General features: G+C 47.1%; 1 protein-coding gene across 4 annotated transcripts in view; it reads right to left on the bottom strand.

Moving 5' to 3' along the window:
* The window catches only part of BCAT1 (branched chain amino acid transaminase 1), an 891,267-nt gene that overhangs the window by 617,204 nt on the left and 257,672 nt on the right, over window positions 1-16,391 (bottom strand). For all 4 annotated transcript variants that reach the window (XM_069628492.1, XM_069628490.1, XM_069628489.1 and 1 more), the window contains exon 4: window positions 11,715-11,825. In XM_069628492.1, coding sequence (XP_069484593.1) covers window positions 11,715-11,825 — 111 coding nt within the window. The remainder of the gene's footprint in view (window positions 1-11,714; window positions 11,826-16,391) is intronic.

Here is a 16,391-nt window from a genome sequence, read left to right as displayed (position 1 = left end):
TGCTAATTAATGTAAAAGGGAGGTGTAAAACAAACAGGTATGGACTGGTTGGTGTTCTACAGCAAATTGGAATCCCAAGACGGATAACAAAAAGAAGAACAAGTTACTTTCTTACCTGGTAACGTTCTTTCGATGGGATGGTCCGACGATGTATTCCATATCTATGACATGTAATCACCACAGCTGTGCTGCTTCGGAAACTTTTTTCGGCGTCTGCGTCCTGCGTCGATGACGTTGATGCGCCGTCGTCGAGGACCTCCCCCGACGTCCGACGTCATCCGATGTGATAAGTAGTACGCACGACGCCCGTAGCCTCAGTTGTAGTTTTTTCCCCCAGAACTGTGACATAAGTCAACTGCCAGTCAGACACAAAGCCTTGCGGAATGTAAGCTGCAATCGCAAAAGAAATTCTGCAGCGGGGAAGGCAGGGCAGGAGCGATATGGAATACGTCGTCGGACCATCCCATCGAAAGAACGTTACCAGGTAAGAAAGAGGGGATTGGGTCCTCCGACGTATTCCATATCTATGACAGACTCCCAAAGCAGTACCAGAGCAAGGAGTAGGGAAAGAATTTAGAATAACATTTAGAATAGCCAATCAAATAGCAGAGCAAAGGACCGCCTTGCCAAAGGCCAGATCCTGTCCTCGGATGGAATCGAGGGAATAGTGACGTACAAATGTATGTACTGAAGCCCAGGTGGCTGCATCACAGATGTTGCGAAAAGGAACACCCCTCTGCAGGGCAGTAGATGCAGCCATACCCCTGGTAGAATGGGCCTGCAAGCCAGCCGATGGGTCCTAACCCGCCAAGCGGTAACACTCCGAGCTGGCCAAAATAATCCAGCGAGACAAAGTCTGTTTCGTCACAGCTTGCCCCAAACGCTTTCCAGCGTAACCAATAAAGAGTTGATCGTCCACTCTGACCCGGGACATGCGTGAAACATAAAAGCTTAAAGCTCTCCTAGGATCAAGCCTATGGAGCCTTTCCTCTTCCTTACCAGGATGCGGAGGAGGATAGAATGCCGGAAGAACAACCTTCTGGGCCAAATGAAATTCCATCACTACCTTCGGAAGAAAAGAAGGACGAACTCTAAGGACAACCCTGTCCTTGTGAAATACAGTGAAGGGTGGCTTAACTGAAAGTGCCTGTAACTCACTCACGCTGCGAGCGGAAGTAACTGCAACTAAAAACACAGTTTTCAGAGTTAACAGCCTCAAAGGGCAAGAATGTAAAGGCTCAAACGGAGCACCCATAAGAAACTTAAGAACAAGGTTTAAATCCCAACCGGGCACCAGGAAAAGTGACGGAGGGAACACATTACTGAGCCCTTTCAGAAACTGTGAAATTAAAGGGATTTTAAAGTAAGAACACTCTTCAGACGAGCGCTTAAAGATGGACAGCGCCGCCAGGTAACCTTTAATGGTACCCACTTGCAAGCCCCTGTGGGCCAAAGAAAGTAAAAAGGACAGAACCATGGGGATGTCACATGCAAAAGGATCCACATTCTGAACTCTGCACCAGTCGCAGAACTTACGCCAACGGCAACGGTACAGAGACTTTGTTGCTGGCCTTCGGGCCGAAAGCAACACCTCCATCCCGTCTTCAGGGAGGTCCCATTCCTTATACCTCAACCTTTCAGAAGCCAAGCGTGAAGGTTGAGGGATCTGACCTCTGGATGGAGAACCTGACCCCCCTCCCGTGAGAGCAGATCGTCTCGGTAGGGAAGACGACGTGGAAGACAAGTCGAGAAGGTCCGGGTACCACGTCCACCGAGCCCACGCCGGAGCAATGAGGATCATCCGGGAACCGAACTTCCGTAACCTCCGCAGCACTTGCGGGATGACGGGGACTGGAGGAAACGCGTACAGCAGCGGGAATGACCACTCCACCACGAACGCGTCTCCTAAGGCTCCTTCTGGAGGAAATTCCCGCGAGCAAAACCTTTTGCACTTCCGGTTGACACTTGAGGCGAAGAGATCCACTTGAGGGGTCCCCCAAAGGGCGAAGATCTCCAGGAGAATATCCTGAGCCAACTCCCACTCGTGAGAGATCGCGCTCTGCCTGCTCAGAGCGTCTGCCGTCACGTTTTCATCTCCGGCCAGATGAACTGCCGAGATCAAAACTTCCTGCTGGATGGCCCAGAACTCGAGCTGCATCGCCTCCCTGCACAGAGGAAGTGACCCTGCCCCCCCCTTTTTGTTGAGGTAGAGCATGGCCACTGTGTTGTCCGTCAGGATCAGGACACTCTTTCCTCGCACAGTCGGCAGAAAAGCCTTCAGGGCTAGCCTGAGGGCCCTCAGCTCCAACAGATTGATATGGAGTCTGGACTCCGACGGAGACCAACGACCGCTGACTGTCAGCCCGTTGGCATGAGCTCCCCATCCCGTGAGGGATGCATCCGTCACGATCGTCACCTCCGGCCAGGGAAGCCAAAATGGAGCCCCCTTCATCAAGTTGCCTTCGACGGCCCACCACAGAAGGTCCCGGGCGACCGAGGGCGGCACCTGAACCGGGTCCGACATCCTGCCGGAGGACTGCGACAATTGCGTCTTGAGTGCCCACTGCAAAGATCTCATCCGCAGGCGAGCCTCTGGCACCAGAAGAATGCAGGATGCCATGAGGCCGAGCAACCTCAAGAACTCGAACGCTGGGAGCGTCTGGGCATGCTGAAACTTGTGCACCATCTGCTGAATGTGAAGAGCCCTCACCTGGGGAGGAAAACACTGCCCCAGGGAAGTGTCGAGCACTGCTCCGATGTACTGGAGCCGCTGTGTTGGCGTCAAATGGGACTTCTTTAAATTGAGGGAGAAGCCCAGCTTGTGAAGGGAGTGGCAGGTGACGGACAGATGATCCAGGACTTGCTCGGGAGAGCTCCCCCTGATCAACCAATCGTCCAGGTAGGGGTAGACGTGAATCCCCCCTTGCCTGAGATGCGCTGCCACCACCACCATGAGCTTGGTGAAAACCCTTGGGGCGGAGGTCAATCCGAATGGCAGGACCCGAAACTGAAAGTGCGAGTCGCCAACCGCGAACCTCAGGTACTTCTTGTGTTTGGGATGGATCGGCACATGGAAGTAAGCATCCTTAAGGTCGAGTGACACCAACCAGTCCTGAAGCTGAAGGGCCTGGAGGACTTGAGAGAGAGTAGCCATCTTGAACTTGTCATTCCTGAGGAGTTTGTTCAAACCGCGCAAGTCCATGATGGGTCTCAATCCCCCGTCTTTCTTCGAAATCAAAAAATAAGGGGAATACCATCCCTTGTTCCTCTCCGCTACAGGCACCAGTTCTATGGCGCCTTTCTCCAGCAGGGCTTGAATTTTCTGCGCAAGGAGCGGATCCGGACTCTGCAAAGAGAGGTTCCCCGGTGGATTGTCGCGAGGCCTGTGCCGAAAGGGAAGACAGTAGCCGTGGGTTATGATCTCCAGAACCCACACATCTGAAGTAATGGCTTGCCACTCTACAAGATGCTGCGCCAGCCTTCCCCCAACTGGCGAACCATGGCACATGGCCTCATGACTGAGTGGGAGCGACTGCGGCGTTATCTGAGGGCAAAGAGGCAACTGCCTGAGCGGCCTTGGCACCACGGGTACCCTGTCGTCCACCTCTGGTACCCCTGCGTTGGCCTCTTTGACTGCCAGCTCCTCTCGCTTTACTGAAGGACGGGTAATAGCGAAAGGAACCACCCCTCCACTGCTGTCCCCTAGGACGAAAAGGCGGAGGTTGGCGAACTGCAGCGCCCAACGACTTCGCTGCAGCTTTTGAGGTCTGCAACCTCTCAAGGCTCTCGTCAGCCTTGCTGCCAAAAAGGTGTTCACCGTCAAAGGGCATGTTGAGGAGCCGGGACTGCACATCAGGAGCAAACCCCGACTTCCGCAACCACGCAAACCTGCGTATCACGGTGCTCACCGCCATGGACCTACTGACGCATTCAGCTAAATCCAAACCCGACTGAACGGACTCACACATGGCATCCTTACCATCCTGGACCATAGCAAGGAAACCATCCCGTTTGTCCTCTTCGGGAATATGTTCAGCCGCTAACGCAACACAGTTCCACAGAGTGTGTGTGAAACGAGACAAGGCACAAATGGAGTTGGCTGCCTGAAGCGCCATACCACCAGAATAAAACACTTTCTTCGCCCAGCCATCAAAACGTTTGTCGTCCCTATCAGGAGGGATGGTAGGGTACGACGCCTGCTTTGCCGGGGCCGTGGCCGCCTGCACCACCAAACTCTCCGGAGTGGGGTGCCTGGTCAAGTAGCAGGGGTCGCTACTGGCTGGACGGTATTTTCGCGACAAGGATCTGCCCACCGCCGGGAGACTCTCCGGAGCAGTCCAAGCCGCCGCCACCCTTCTCTGTAAAGCCATATGGAACGGCAGTACCGGGTCAGTTGGGGGACCAACATCAAGGATGTCCGTTAGATCATCCTGCACAAACTCCCTTGGGGAAGCAGACCATCCCAAGTACTCAGAAACCCTAGCCATAAGGCTCTGGTACGAGGAATCGGCATGAGAGCCAGGGTCAGGCCTACAAAACTCCACCTCCGGAGAGGTGTCCAGTCCACTGGCATTATGCAGTGACTGCCTCAAATCGTCAAACTGACTATGGCCCGAGACAATTTCATCTGGAACCTGACTAGGAACCAGGCCATCAGAATCCTCATCCGCCTCTGAAATATATTCCAGGTGGCGAAAAGAAGGCACCCGAGAGTGCTTGCTCTTAACCAGAGCCTTCCTAGGGGGTTCCCCCGTGCCACGGGGTACTTCCGACACGAAAGGCGTTGATGGCGTCGAGCGAATCGGCGCCGGCGTCGAGAGAACAGGCATCGGCGCCGAGACGTCAGATGCTGCGCCACCAGCATCGGCGGCGTCGACACAGCCCTCGAAGCCGGAGCCCCGAGCGTGTCCTTCGACGACCTGAGCGTCGACGGTTTCGACGACTTCCTCGGAGCCGGAGCCTCGAGAAAGCCTGTCGAAGCCCTCGACGCCTCAGACGTCGATGTCTTCCTCGAAGACCTCACAGGTGCACACGGTTTCGAACGCGTCGAGGACTGGGACCTGGAACGGGTACGTCGAGAACGAGTCTCCTTGTCCGAACGGGACCTCTCCCGTGACTCGTGCCGACCACTCTTGCGAGCGGTGTCTCTCGGGGGAGGTCCACGACGACGGCACATCGACGTCATGGACGCAGGACGCAGACGCCGAAAAAAGTTTCCAAAGCAGCACAGCTGTGGTGATTACATGTCATAGATATGGAATACGTCGGAGGACCCAATCCCCTCGAATGTGGGTGACTCACCCCCACTCGTTGTCTCTCCAGGCTAGGGGCAGTCTTCTATGGTAATATTCCTCGCATATATCCTTTGGATTAGCTTCAACCCAGGGATGAGGATCAGTGTTACGGTGAGATAACTCAAGAGGGGAAAACTATGATTAAGAGTGCCAGTAGTAACTAAACCTAATGCAAGTGTCTATTCTAAGAGGACCTAATGTCCAGGTCCAATGTCCAGTACCCTACTCTTGCGACAAGACGTCAGGGCAGCTACACTCTAGAAGCATCCTTCAGTTCACTCAGTCTCAGGGAAATTAAAGCACCTCAACACACTACTTTTTAAGTCTTGATGGTTGCTCCGTAAATCTCCATCCTGGCCTCTGCAGTCGTAGTTTCAGCACTCACAACTGGGACAAGACCTTGTGATTTTCGCTTTGCCCTAGGGGACACACGTTACCAACAGGACCCCACTCCCCACTTGGTTGAATTTGAGGCTGGAGCTATTCTCACGCACTAGCAAGGGTCATCCTCCTGGGTTTGAGCCTATTAAGGATTTTATACGCTGTTTAAGCCAAACATTCCTACCAGGGGGTATTACACAAAGTTCCCCAAATGCAAGTGCAATTAGAACTATACAAAGAATTGCCCTAGACCAAGAACTATTTGTGTGCACCAATGCAAAGGACTAGGACAAACATTGCCCTGATGCAAGAATGCAGTGAAAGAAAATATTTTTTGTACAATTTTTGCCTGTGTGATAATTGTACTTCGCCAGTGCAGAAATGTATCTGTAATAATGCCCTATGTGTCGACCCAGCAAATAGCAATACTTTTTGTCAATCTTAGTTGGTGTCAAGGCCCAACCAGGGTGTGGGCTATAGCCCCTGGTAGATAATGCTGTGCTCCTTTCTTAATGGTTTCGGGCTCTTGTCAGGGTCTGCATTAAAGTTTTCCTTGATGTCTAATCTCTGTCAGGAACTGGGCTAGCTGGCTCAGTCACCTGCGCTTCATTCTGTCTTTCAATCTCTCTGTAAACACAAACTTTCTGAATGCCACCCTAACTTCCTCACAAATGACATCCTTCTGCCTTATTACTGCTTTACTGGACTCAAGTCCATCAATCAAATCAGAAATTGGTTTGGCCCGTTCCTCGTTAACTCCATGTCAAAGGATTGTCTTAAGCTTCTTGGGACCACCTAATTTGCATGAGTATTCCATATTTATTTATTTATACACTTCTAAAGCGCGCCTACACCATCATGGGCATCATGGTGCTACTGGTAAGAGGGGCTTAGCAAAAAACCAAGCAGACAAGAAAGCAAAAGGATAGACATTTAAAAAAAGTAAATTCTTCAGTGCTCGAATTCAGGGCCAAGGCCATAGAAGCCCGGTGCACCAAACACAGTGACTTAAAATCAACCCGCCTGTCTACTGGCAGCCAGAGCAAAGAGGGAGGAAGAGGCTCGAAAAGGGACCCCATTGCCATTCATTCAGCTGTGTTTTGCAGGACCTGGAGGAAGTGAAGTAGGTAGAGAGGTTGAGCAAGATACAACGCATGACAATAGTCCAGCCTGCCATCATCCCATCGTCCGGAGAAGTCCCCCTTGTCTTTCACTGACAACAGTGGTAAGAAGCCATGGGACGATAAACTAAGACTCAATTTTGTGTCACATCAGACTCCATTTTTGTATTCAGCCGCACAATGATCTCTAAAAGGCCTCCTCTCACACAGCGCAGTGAACCGCTAGCTCTACAGCCACCACCACCTCCTCCCCTGTCTGCACTGCGCCAGTCCAGTTCTCACAGAAGCCGAGGCGCAAATTGCTGAAAATGAGAAACTGTATTCTTTCTCTTCCTCTGAGCTCCCTACCCTGTGTGTGACCGGGGCAGATCTTGACTTGCGAATTCATCGATCGCCACAAACCTGCTCCTTTGCCCCCACCTTTAGGAATTATTACCTGTGCAACACTTTGCCTCTCAGCTTTCCTTTCATGTAGCAGTTGGTGAGACCCTTCCCCACTAACCACCCTAGATTGACCCCATATAACCAATCCTGTGTGATCATATAATCCACTTGGACTAACACCTATCAATCTATTCGTTTGAACCATGAGGCGCCGGGGTGAATTAATCTCCGATTGAAACTCATAGATTAGCCACCTAGCAAAAAGGACCACCGTGCCCCTGCCCCACAAAGGCCTAGGTTAAGAATGTGTTTGTGTTTGCTTACAATTTATAGACGACCCTGCATTCTGGTATACGTTTAATGTGTTACATTAGTTATAGCATGTTAAAGATACTGGGCATCATTATGACATCGGCGGTAGCCGTGCCTGTAATACAGGCACAGCTGCCGCCGGTGTCATTTTTTTCCGCAGCACCTGCGAATGGGCAATTACCGGGTCATTACGGCCCTGCCGGACGCGGTAATTGCCCATTTGCGAGAGCTGGAATAAAGATGCTCCCCATTCCCATTCGGCCCCATAGGGCTGAATGGAAATGGGGAGGTCAGATGCACCGGCACCGTTTATAACGGGGCCAGTGCATACGACATGCTGTACCTGCGGGTGCCGCTCTGCCCGCCAGTTCCGACCTGGCGGGCAGAAAGGCACCTGCGAGCACAACTCGTAGTTTGCCAGTCCGGGAACAACGGTACCAGCAAGCTTACCCTTACCGTAGTTCCTGGACCAGCAAACTTATAATTAGGCCCACTGTGTAGTTTAAATTAGTTAGAACAATCGCCCATTGCGGATATGGCCTGACCTCCACCCCACCCAGATGAGCTCAGCTGACACACGTGCTGCGAGGAGCAACAACTCTGCACCAACCAATCAAGTTGCACCACCCCCCTATGGAATATACAGTATTGTCACAATGTACCAATGGGCTCATACTATTCATCCCTTGTATTATTCGTCACTGATGACCAATTGTGTGTATAAAGATATGTAATTTCTGTATTGTTGGCGCGCATCATTTTTCTTTATAAACCTTTACTTAACGTGCAATCTTTCTCCTGGTCTCATTCCCTACTGGGGTGTGTAATTTAATTCTGAGTTTGGGTTTGTATTTTGGGGAATGACCACCTTCACTCCATAGAAGATATCACTACAGAATGGAGGTGAGGAGGAAGGTAGTGGAGGACTTTGTGAAGAACCTTAATTTTACAATAGACAGACTGGCACACTGCACTGACCTGTGGCTGGAAGGACAGTGTGGATGAAAGTTTAATGCCCAGGTTTTTGACAGCCTGGGCTGACTTAGGCAAAGGGCCCAAAGAAGGGGGCCAGAAATCAACAGTCCAAAGTACCAAGCCTGCGGCCGAACCCATAACCAAGACCTCAGTTTTGTTGCCATTTTGGAGGAGCCAATTAGCAGTCATCCAGGCGTTAACTGCCATGAAGCAGGCCTGACAGCGAGCAGCCATCTGCTGCTGAAGTAGATCAAGACGGATCAGTATTTGGGTGTCATCTGCATAAAGGTAACAACCAAACCCAAAAGAGTCAATAAGAAGAACCAAAGGCTGAATATAGATCTTGAAAAGGAGAGGGGAGAGAGCAGACCCATGTGAGACCCCACAGGAGACAGGCAAAGGATCATAACAGAAAGGAGAGAGAAGAGACTTTGTTCACCCCAGAAGAAAAGAGCTGAACCAGGCGAGCACCGAGCTGGAGATGGCCGCCAGAGTGAGCCTGTCCAGCAGCACAGCTTGATCAATGGTGTCGAAGGAATCCATTCACTTTCTAATTATATTCATGTGCACTTTACTTGAACACCAGTGTTCTCTGATGGTTTATTTTATTGTGCCTCCAAGAGCTAAGGGCTCCAATATACAAACTGCTATTTATGAATGAGGCAAGTCCATAATTGCGGCCGGGAGCCCTGCAGTTTGGCACCCTTGCATTGCCAGTAACTAATTTCTCTTACTACATTCTTTAACCTTCTGACATCTAATAACCTACTCTCTTCCACGGGCTAGTGAGCATTCACTGCCTTATGAACCCTTTTGGGATTCCAAACCAGGACCTCTCTGCAATTGGGGCTCATGGTGTGAGATGCTCCCACTCCGAGAGCAAACTAACAAACTGTCCTCAAAAAGAATGCGATAGCTGCCTGCTCCGTGTAAATGATCTCGTTAGCAGACCCTCATACTGATGTATGTGTTCCTGACCCTGACACGCCACCACTGAGACTCTACTTTGAGGGATCCCAATCGATGTTGTATGTAATACAGTAAATTTAGGAGGGAATCCCATAGAAACGACCAAGGTGGTAGCTCTATCTTATAATGGGTAGTACGAACTTGCTTAAACAAAAGATCGATAGCTCCTATCAACAGTTACCATCAGTTAAACATCAACTTGTTCATTTATAACACATATAAGATTTAATCAAATTTTGACATAAAAAATACACTTATCAAAAAAACGTTATAAAACACTGTATAAAAAATACAATTCAAAAACTGTGACAAACACCGCCTGTATGGCTAGGCCAAGATCTAAATAGATCGAGTTAAATATAGTCTTATAGGCTAAAATGAGCGTCTCTATATCTAAATTGTCATTAGTTTGACATATATACGATATCAATGGTTGCTACATAAACCATTGTCATGTACTCGACATGTTTCAATTGGTACCATACAGAGAAATGAAAACTCTGGCCCCAGTATTAAGACTAATTCAGGGTCTTCCGGCAGCAGAAGGACGACACTTAGTTAACTGTATACCAACCTGTACACTAGCCTCCACAGGACTATTTCTACTCACAAGAATCACCTAGAATCTCCACCTAGAAGAGAGATTCCAGCTAACCACCAGGAGGAGTCTCTGACTGAAATTCATTAGACTCCAGGTCAATGTAGTTGATAACTCAACTTCCTCTTATAGGTTGAGTATCCCTTCATTTGGGGGAACCATACTGAAGAGATGACATCTCTTGCTTAAATCAAGCCTGCCTCTCAGTGGACTCCACAGATTAGACCAGTTACAAAGGTTTTATACTCCGAAGGAAACAGTGTTTACACTGCTTACAAGACGCTGTAGGAAACTCCAGCAATATACAATAAAAGTATATCTTGTATGTTTTTAAGATTAACAAGTGACACTACTCCTGAAGAAAGTTCCTCTAACAACCTAAGAGAACTGAAACATGTCAAGTACATGACAATGGTTTATGTAGCAACCATTGATATCGTATATATGTCAAGCTAATGACAATTTAGTTATAGAGACGCTCACTTTAGCCTCTAAGAATATATTTAACTCGATCTACTTAGATCTTTGCCTAGCCATATAGGCAGTGTTTGTCACAGTTTTTGAATTGTATTTTTTATACAGTGTTTTATAAAGTATTTTTGATAAAAGTGTCTTTTTTATGTCAACATTGGATTAAATCTAATATGTGTTATAAATGAACAAGTTGATGTTTAACTGATGGTAACTGCTGGTATGTAATACAGCTCATGGCAGTCTACTGGAGGATGACAGTTTGGCTTCTCTGGAGGATGTGGCTTTTTGTAGGTTATGAGCAGGGCATCTGGGTGGACTCATGGGAATCCCCCAGATAGCAATTCCATGAGTTTCATCACAAAGCGAATGGCATCCTCTGGCCCCCAGAACCTGTGCCCTGCTCCATGACCACCCGAAAAGTGAATCCGTCACACATCATTACTTAGAGCTTTCTGCACATGGTTCTCATGAGCATTACATTTGGAGGAGCATTCTGTCGGGTGGGCCCTCATTGCATAGTAGTTCAATTGCCTCTGTATTGACCCACGGCATAAGCACATCTTCGTTCCTACTTAAGAAAGTAAATTGTGTGGGATGAAAACTCTCCTTGTTATTGTCCAATGTTGCTCTAAACCAATGAACATAACAATAAGATTCGAAGAAATCATAAAATGCATATGGGTGGGCAGCGATGACTAGAAATTCATGACATATGCAGATGACCTCCTGCTTTTATTATCCTGTACAAATAAACCTGTACTAGGCGTAATCACTTAAGAAGTCCAGTTTGAGAAACGCCAGGTTGAAAAAGAAGTCAAAGCAAATCAGGTATGTCACCTCTTCCGAAAATGCATTTGCACAAGGACTTCAAACAATGGATATTTTTGAGAAAATGTCAAGACATAAGATACCTGGGATACTTCTCACGATGAGCATTGAAGAAATTCAGAAACAAAACTGGACTCCATTGCTTGAACAGAAACAGAGACTTTCAAAGATGGGATACATTGCAACTGTCACTTTGGGAGAAAATAAACTAAATAAAGAGGATGGTCCTCTCAAAACATTTGTATGTGCTGGGGATCCTCCTGGTTTCCAAGCCATGGTGATTTCTTTTTGGAAGCTCAGGATTCCCAACCACAACATTAACATTTGTTTTCAATTTAAAGGCACACTGTGAGAAATACAATTGGTGTCAAAACATACCGGCAAAGTGGCTCTAACTGTGGATCGAAGCATTCGGTCCATGTTAAGTCTCGGCCGAAACAAACGGATTTGATCATCTTCTCCTCTATAAGCCTTCATTCCTTCAAACAACTGGACAGTGGAGGAGAAACAAGGAAACAAATTACTTTAGCATTACAGACATTATTATTGTGAATTATGTAAAGCACTGTGCACTAAAGATGTTGATAGAGATAACCAAACATGTTTTTTGTTTATTTTCTTACATCGTAGAATAAGCACCAAGGTACTAATAAAGTCAAGGCAGAATGTCATTCACCTAATCAATACGATAACAGCTTATGCTACGATAAGGTTTAAGATTAGAGGCATGAAATTTAGATATTCTGTATGCAATGACAGGCACAAGGATGGGCCACAATCGGAAATGTTTATTTTTTTATAAATATATACAGTGTAAAAACATTACTTAAGCACAAGGACCCTCATTACAAGTTTGCCGGTTCGGAAACAACGGTGCCGGTAAGTTTACCGGCACTGTTGCTTCTGGACCGGCAAACTACGAGTCTGTGGGCGGGTGCAGTTCTGCCCGCCAGGGTCAGACCTGGTGGGCGGAACGGCACCCGCCCGCAGACTTTCACGGAAGCACTGCAACGGCATCAACGGTGCCAGTGCCTACATGGTCCCCATTCCCATGGAGTCCTATGGAACTCCACAGGAATGGGGATCAACATTTTACCAGCGCCTGACTTACCGGACTATAATGCCCCGGTGATTCCGGCAACTCAGGCAGCGCTAAATCATTACGGGTCGGTGGCTACTTGCCGGTTTTACAGGCACGGTTTCCTCCGGACCCGTAATGAGGGCCAAGGTGAAAAATGTGCACTCACCATTATCCACTGGCTAGTGATAATTGACTCTTGACGAGTATGACACATTGTGCTGTCTGTATGTATATATATATATATATATATATATATAGTTGAGGTAGAGAGTGACTTTGTCTGGCTCACTAGTACCTTGCAACTTAGCTACTTTCCCATGCTTAAGAGACAGTGAAGATAAACGAATAAATCACAACAAAAACCATCATGTTTGGCAGGTGTCAGAATGACGACAAACTTAACTTGGAGCCCCTCATGCTCGTCACTCCTGAGGTCATGTTTTATTTATCTCATTGCTGTTCGTTGCTGTGATCTTATTCATGTGCTGAGCAAGCAGGATAAAGGGACTCCGGGTTAAGATTGTCGTGATTTGCCACCAAGCTGAATGTATTGGCTTTTGTTGCGATAAATTGTTTTTTCACAGAATTCAAGGGTTTTGTTTTTTTATTATTATTTATTTTCACTTCATATACATATAGCAGATTTACAACATATGAATACATTCAAATCACTTCATATTGATAAATAATACATAAAAATCAAATGACATTAACAGTGTAACAACCATATACAATGAACCACATATATACAGCCCCCCAACGTATCTACACCAAGAATAGAGACTAATATAAAACTATGAATTTCCCCCAAATCTTCTCAAAAGAGAGATTTTTTCTTTTCTCTACCATAGATTATTCTCTCCATCTCAGCTAATTTGTACATTTCATCAATCCAATCCTTCACAATCAGGGGAAACCCTTGATTTCCATCCTCTCAAAATAATGTTCTTTCCCACAGCAACTCCTCTAAAAATCCATTTCTTTTGGCAGGTGTTCAAGTCTTCCAATATCTAATCATTTCGCAAGATCAGGGTTTTAAAGTCATAAACAATCTTCTCACCAAGGACCTCATCTAATATATCACAAATATTCAGCCAGCCAGAAATCATGCACTCTCACACATTCCCATAGCATATGCTCCAATGTACCAATCCAGTGTATACATCCCCAACAGTCATTTGTGTCTGAAATACCCCTTTTATCTAATCGCTCTGGGGTCCAGTAGACTCTATTTAACATTTTGATTGAAACCTTTCACTCAAACTAATTGAACACAGATTGACATTCTTGCACATGGTCAACCATAGCTCTGAAGAAATTTCACATTGACGTCTTTTAATCCAGTCCTCCCTCAACTGGTCGTTCATCTTATATCTTGAAACAATTTGTTTATAGATTTGACTTGCCAATCCTCCTTCACCCTTTTTGGATTTGACAGAAAAAACGTCAAAATCTAACCCATTTTCAAAATCAATCATTCCTATAGCTTTTTTGAAATGCCTGTAATCCATGGACAAAAAGTTGTCTATATCCCATTTATTTTTAACTTCATTCACCGTGAGCCATTTCCCATCTTTTAGCAAGTCTCTAATTCATCTAACCCCTCCTAAAAACCATTCTAGACAAAATAATGTTTTCCCATTTTCTTTAATGCCTGCGTTTGACCAGATGGAAGCATCTGGGCACTTAAGTGCAACAGCACCTAATAAACTTAAAAGTTCTTTCCAAGAACTCCGCAAAAACTCTCCGGTGGGATCCACCTTACTTTCAGGTCTTGACGATGTTGACAAAATTGCCTTTGGTTTCAATGGGCCTACAAAACCAGCTTCAGCTGTCGCCCAATCATTTGGTGACTTTTCTAAGAACGGAATAAATAATTGAGCCATGAACGCTAAATGATAAGCATGAAAGCTCTGGACACCCAGTCCACCTTTGTCAAGAGGTAATTGTAGTTTTCAAAGCTTTAGTCTCGGAGGTTTGTTATCTCAAATAAAACTCTGCATGAGTCCATCAAACTCTTTCCAATATCGTTGGCCAATTTTCAAAGGTATCATACCAAGCACATAGTTTACCCTAGGCTGAATACATTTTTAGGGTGTTTACTTTCCCCCATAAGGGCAGGTTTAGCACTTTCCATCTCTCCAGATCTATTCTCAATCCTTCGCTCAATTCTTTCAGGTTTTCGCGTACCATCTCTTCAATCTTTGGAGTCAACCATACTCCTAAATATATCATCCTGTCCTGGCACCATCTAAAGCCCAGAGAGGCAACTCACTGTTTATTACAGGTTATTGTCAATGGCATCACCTCTGATTTCGCCCAATTAATTTTATAACCAGATGATGTATTGAAGTTGCATAGAATTTCCATTAAGATGGGTAGTGCGTGTTCTAAATCTTTCAAGACTAGCAGTAGGTCGTCGACATAAAACCCCATCTTTTGTTCCACACCCCAGCTTACCCCACTTAACCTTCTCTCATGCCTGATTGCAATGGCCAAAGGATCCACCGCAATGACAAACAAAAGCGGGGATAAGGGACATCCTTGCCTAGTTCCTCTTTCTAGCTCAAATATACCGGATCTCAACCCATTTGTATTTATATCAGCAGTCGGTTTTGAGCACAATAATTTAATCCAGGATATACATTTCTCTCCTATACCCATTTTATGTAGCCACATGAATAGGTAATTCCAGTTCACACGATCAAACGCTTTTTAAGCATCCAAGGACATCACTGCAATATCATCATTTGAGTCTGAGGCTTGTAACATTGTTTGAAGTAGCCTACGAATGCTACAAGAAGTGTGTCTTTTCTGTACGAATCCAGATTGATTTTCATGGATCAGCGTTGGTAATAAGGCTTCTAACCTCATGGCTAATAATTTAGACAATACTTTGTTATCTGTGTATATTAAGCTAATTGGACGGTAACTCGATGGTTGAGTCTCATCCTTTCCTTTCTTTTAGTTGTTTGAGATAATAAGCCATCCCTTAGTGATGATATAAATATATCTGTCATGCCTGCGCCATGGGCGCATACATTGGCGATCAATATGGACAAATTGTTATTCATTTATCTACAGAAAACTCTTGGATCAACCGCTATTCACTATTTGGACTTTATTTCCCATTTGCAAGACTTTGGTGCTTTTTTATTTTTCCCAGAAAACTACACTTACCATAATGCACTTGGCTATAACCATCTATTCCTGGCTTTTCCTATTTGTCTTCATCAGAACTACTCCCCAGAACCCCTAGGGATTTACTCTGCTTCCACCAGCTCAGCAACATAGAGGGAGGTGGCCGATTGTCTGCAGGTGTGCTGAGCCAGGTGCAACCAATTAGCCTGCCTCTGTGCTGGGCTGGGCAGTATAAAGGCTGCTGCCTGCGAGAGCTCAGTCTCTTGCATTGAGAGTCCTTCCGGCACCTTTTTGCTTTGAGCTACAAACTTTGTATGCTGTTTCCTGCTTTCACCTGCTTTTTGTTCCAGAGCCCTGCTCCTCTGGGCGTCCTGCCTTGCAGCCTGCAACACCCTGCTGCCTACAGCCCTAGCCTTTTGGGCTCCCTGCCTCAGCCCTCCTCTTCCAGGCTCCTGCCTTGCAGCTGATCACGCTCTGCTGCCTTCCAGCCTCGCCCTTGCCCTGCCGGGCTCTCCACATTGCAGCCGATCACGCTCTGCTGCCTTCCAGCCTCCGCCCTTGCCCTGCCGGGCTCTCCACATTGCAGCCGATCACACTCTGCTGCCTTCCAGCCTCCGCCCTTGCCCTGCCGGGCTCTCCACATTGCAGCCGATCACGCTCTGCTGCCTTCCAGCCTCCGCCCTTGCCCTGCCGGGCTCTCTACATTGCAGCTGATCACGCTCTGCTGCTTTCCAGCCTCAGCCCTTGTCCTCTGGGCTCCCTGCTCTGCAGTCTGCCTCACTCCGGCTGCCTTCAGCCCTTGTCCTCTGGGCCCCCTGCTCTGCAGTCTGCCT

This window comes from Ambystoma mexicanum, chromosome 12 (genome assembly GCF_040938575.1).
Source record: "Ambystoma mexicanum isolate Mex_15411 chromosome 12, UKY_AmexF1_1, whole genome shotgun sequence".
In the NCBI taxonomy this organism is placed as follows: Eukaryota; Metazoa; Chordata; class Amphibia; order Caudata; family Ambystomatidae; genus Ambystoma; species Ambystoma mexicanum.
The sequence above is the reverse complement of the archived record's forward strand: the minus strand, read 5'-3'. Positions and strand labels throughout refer to the sequence as shown.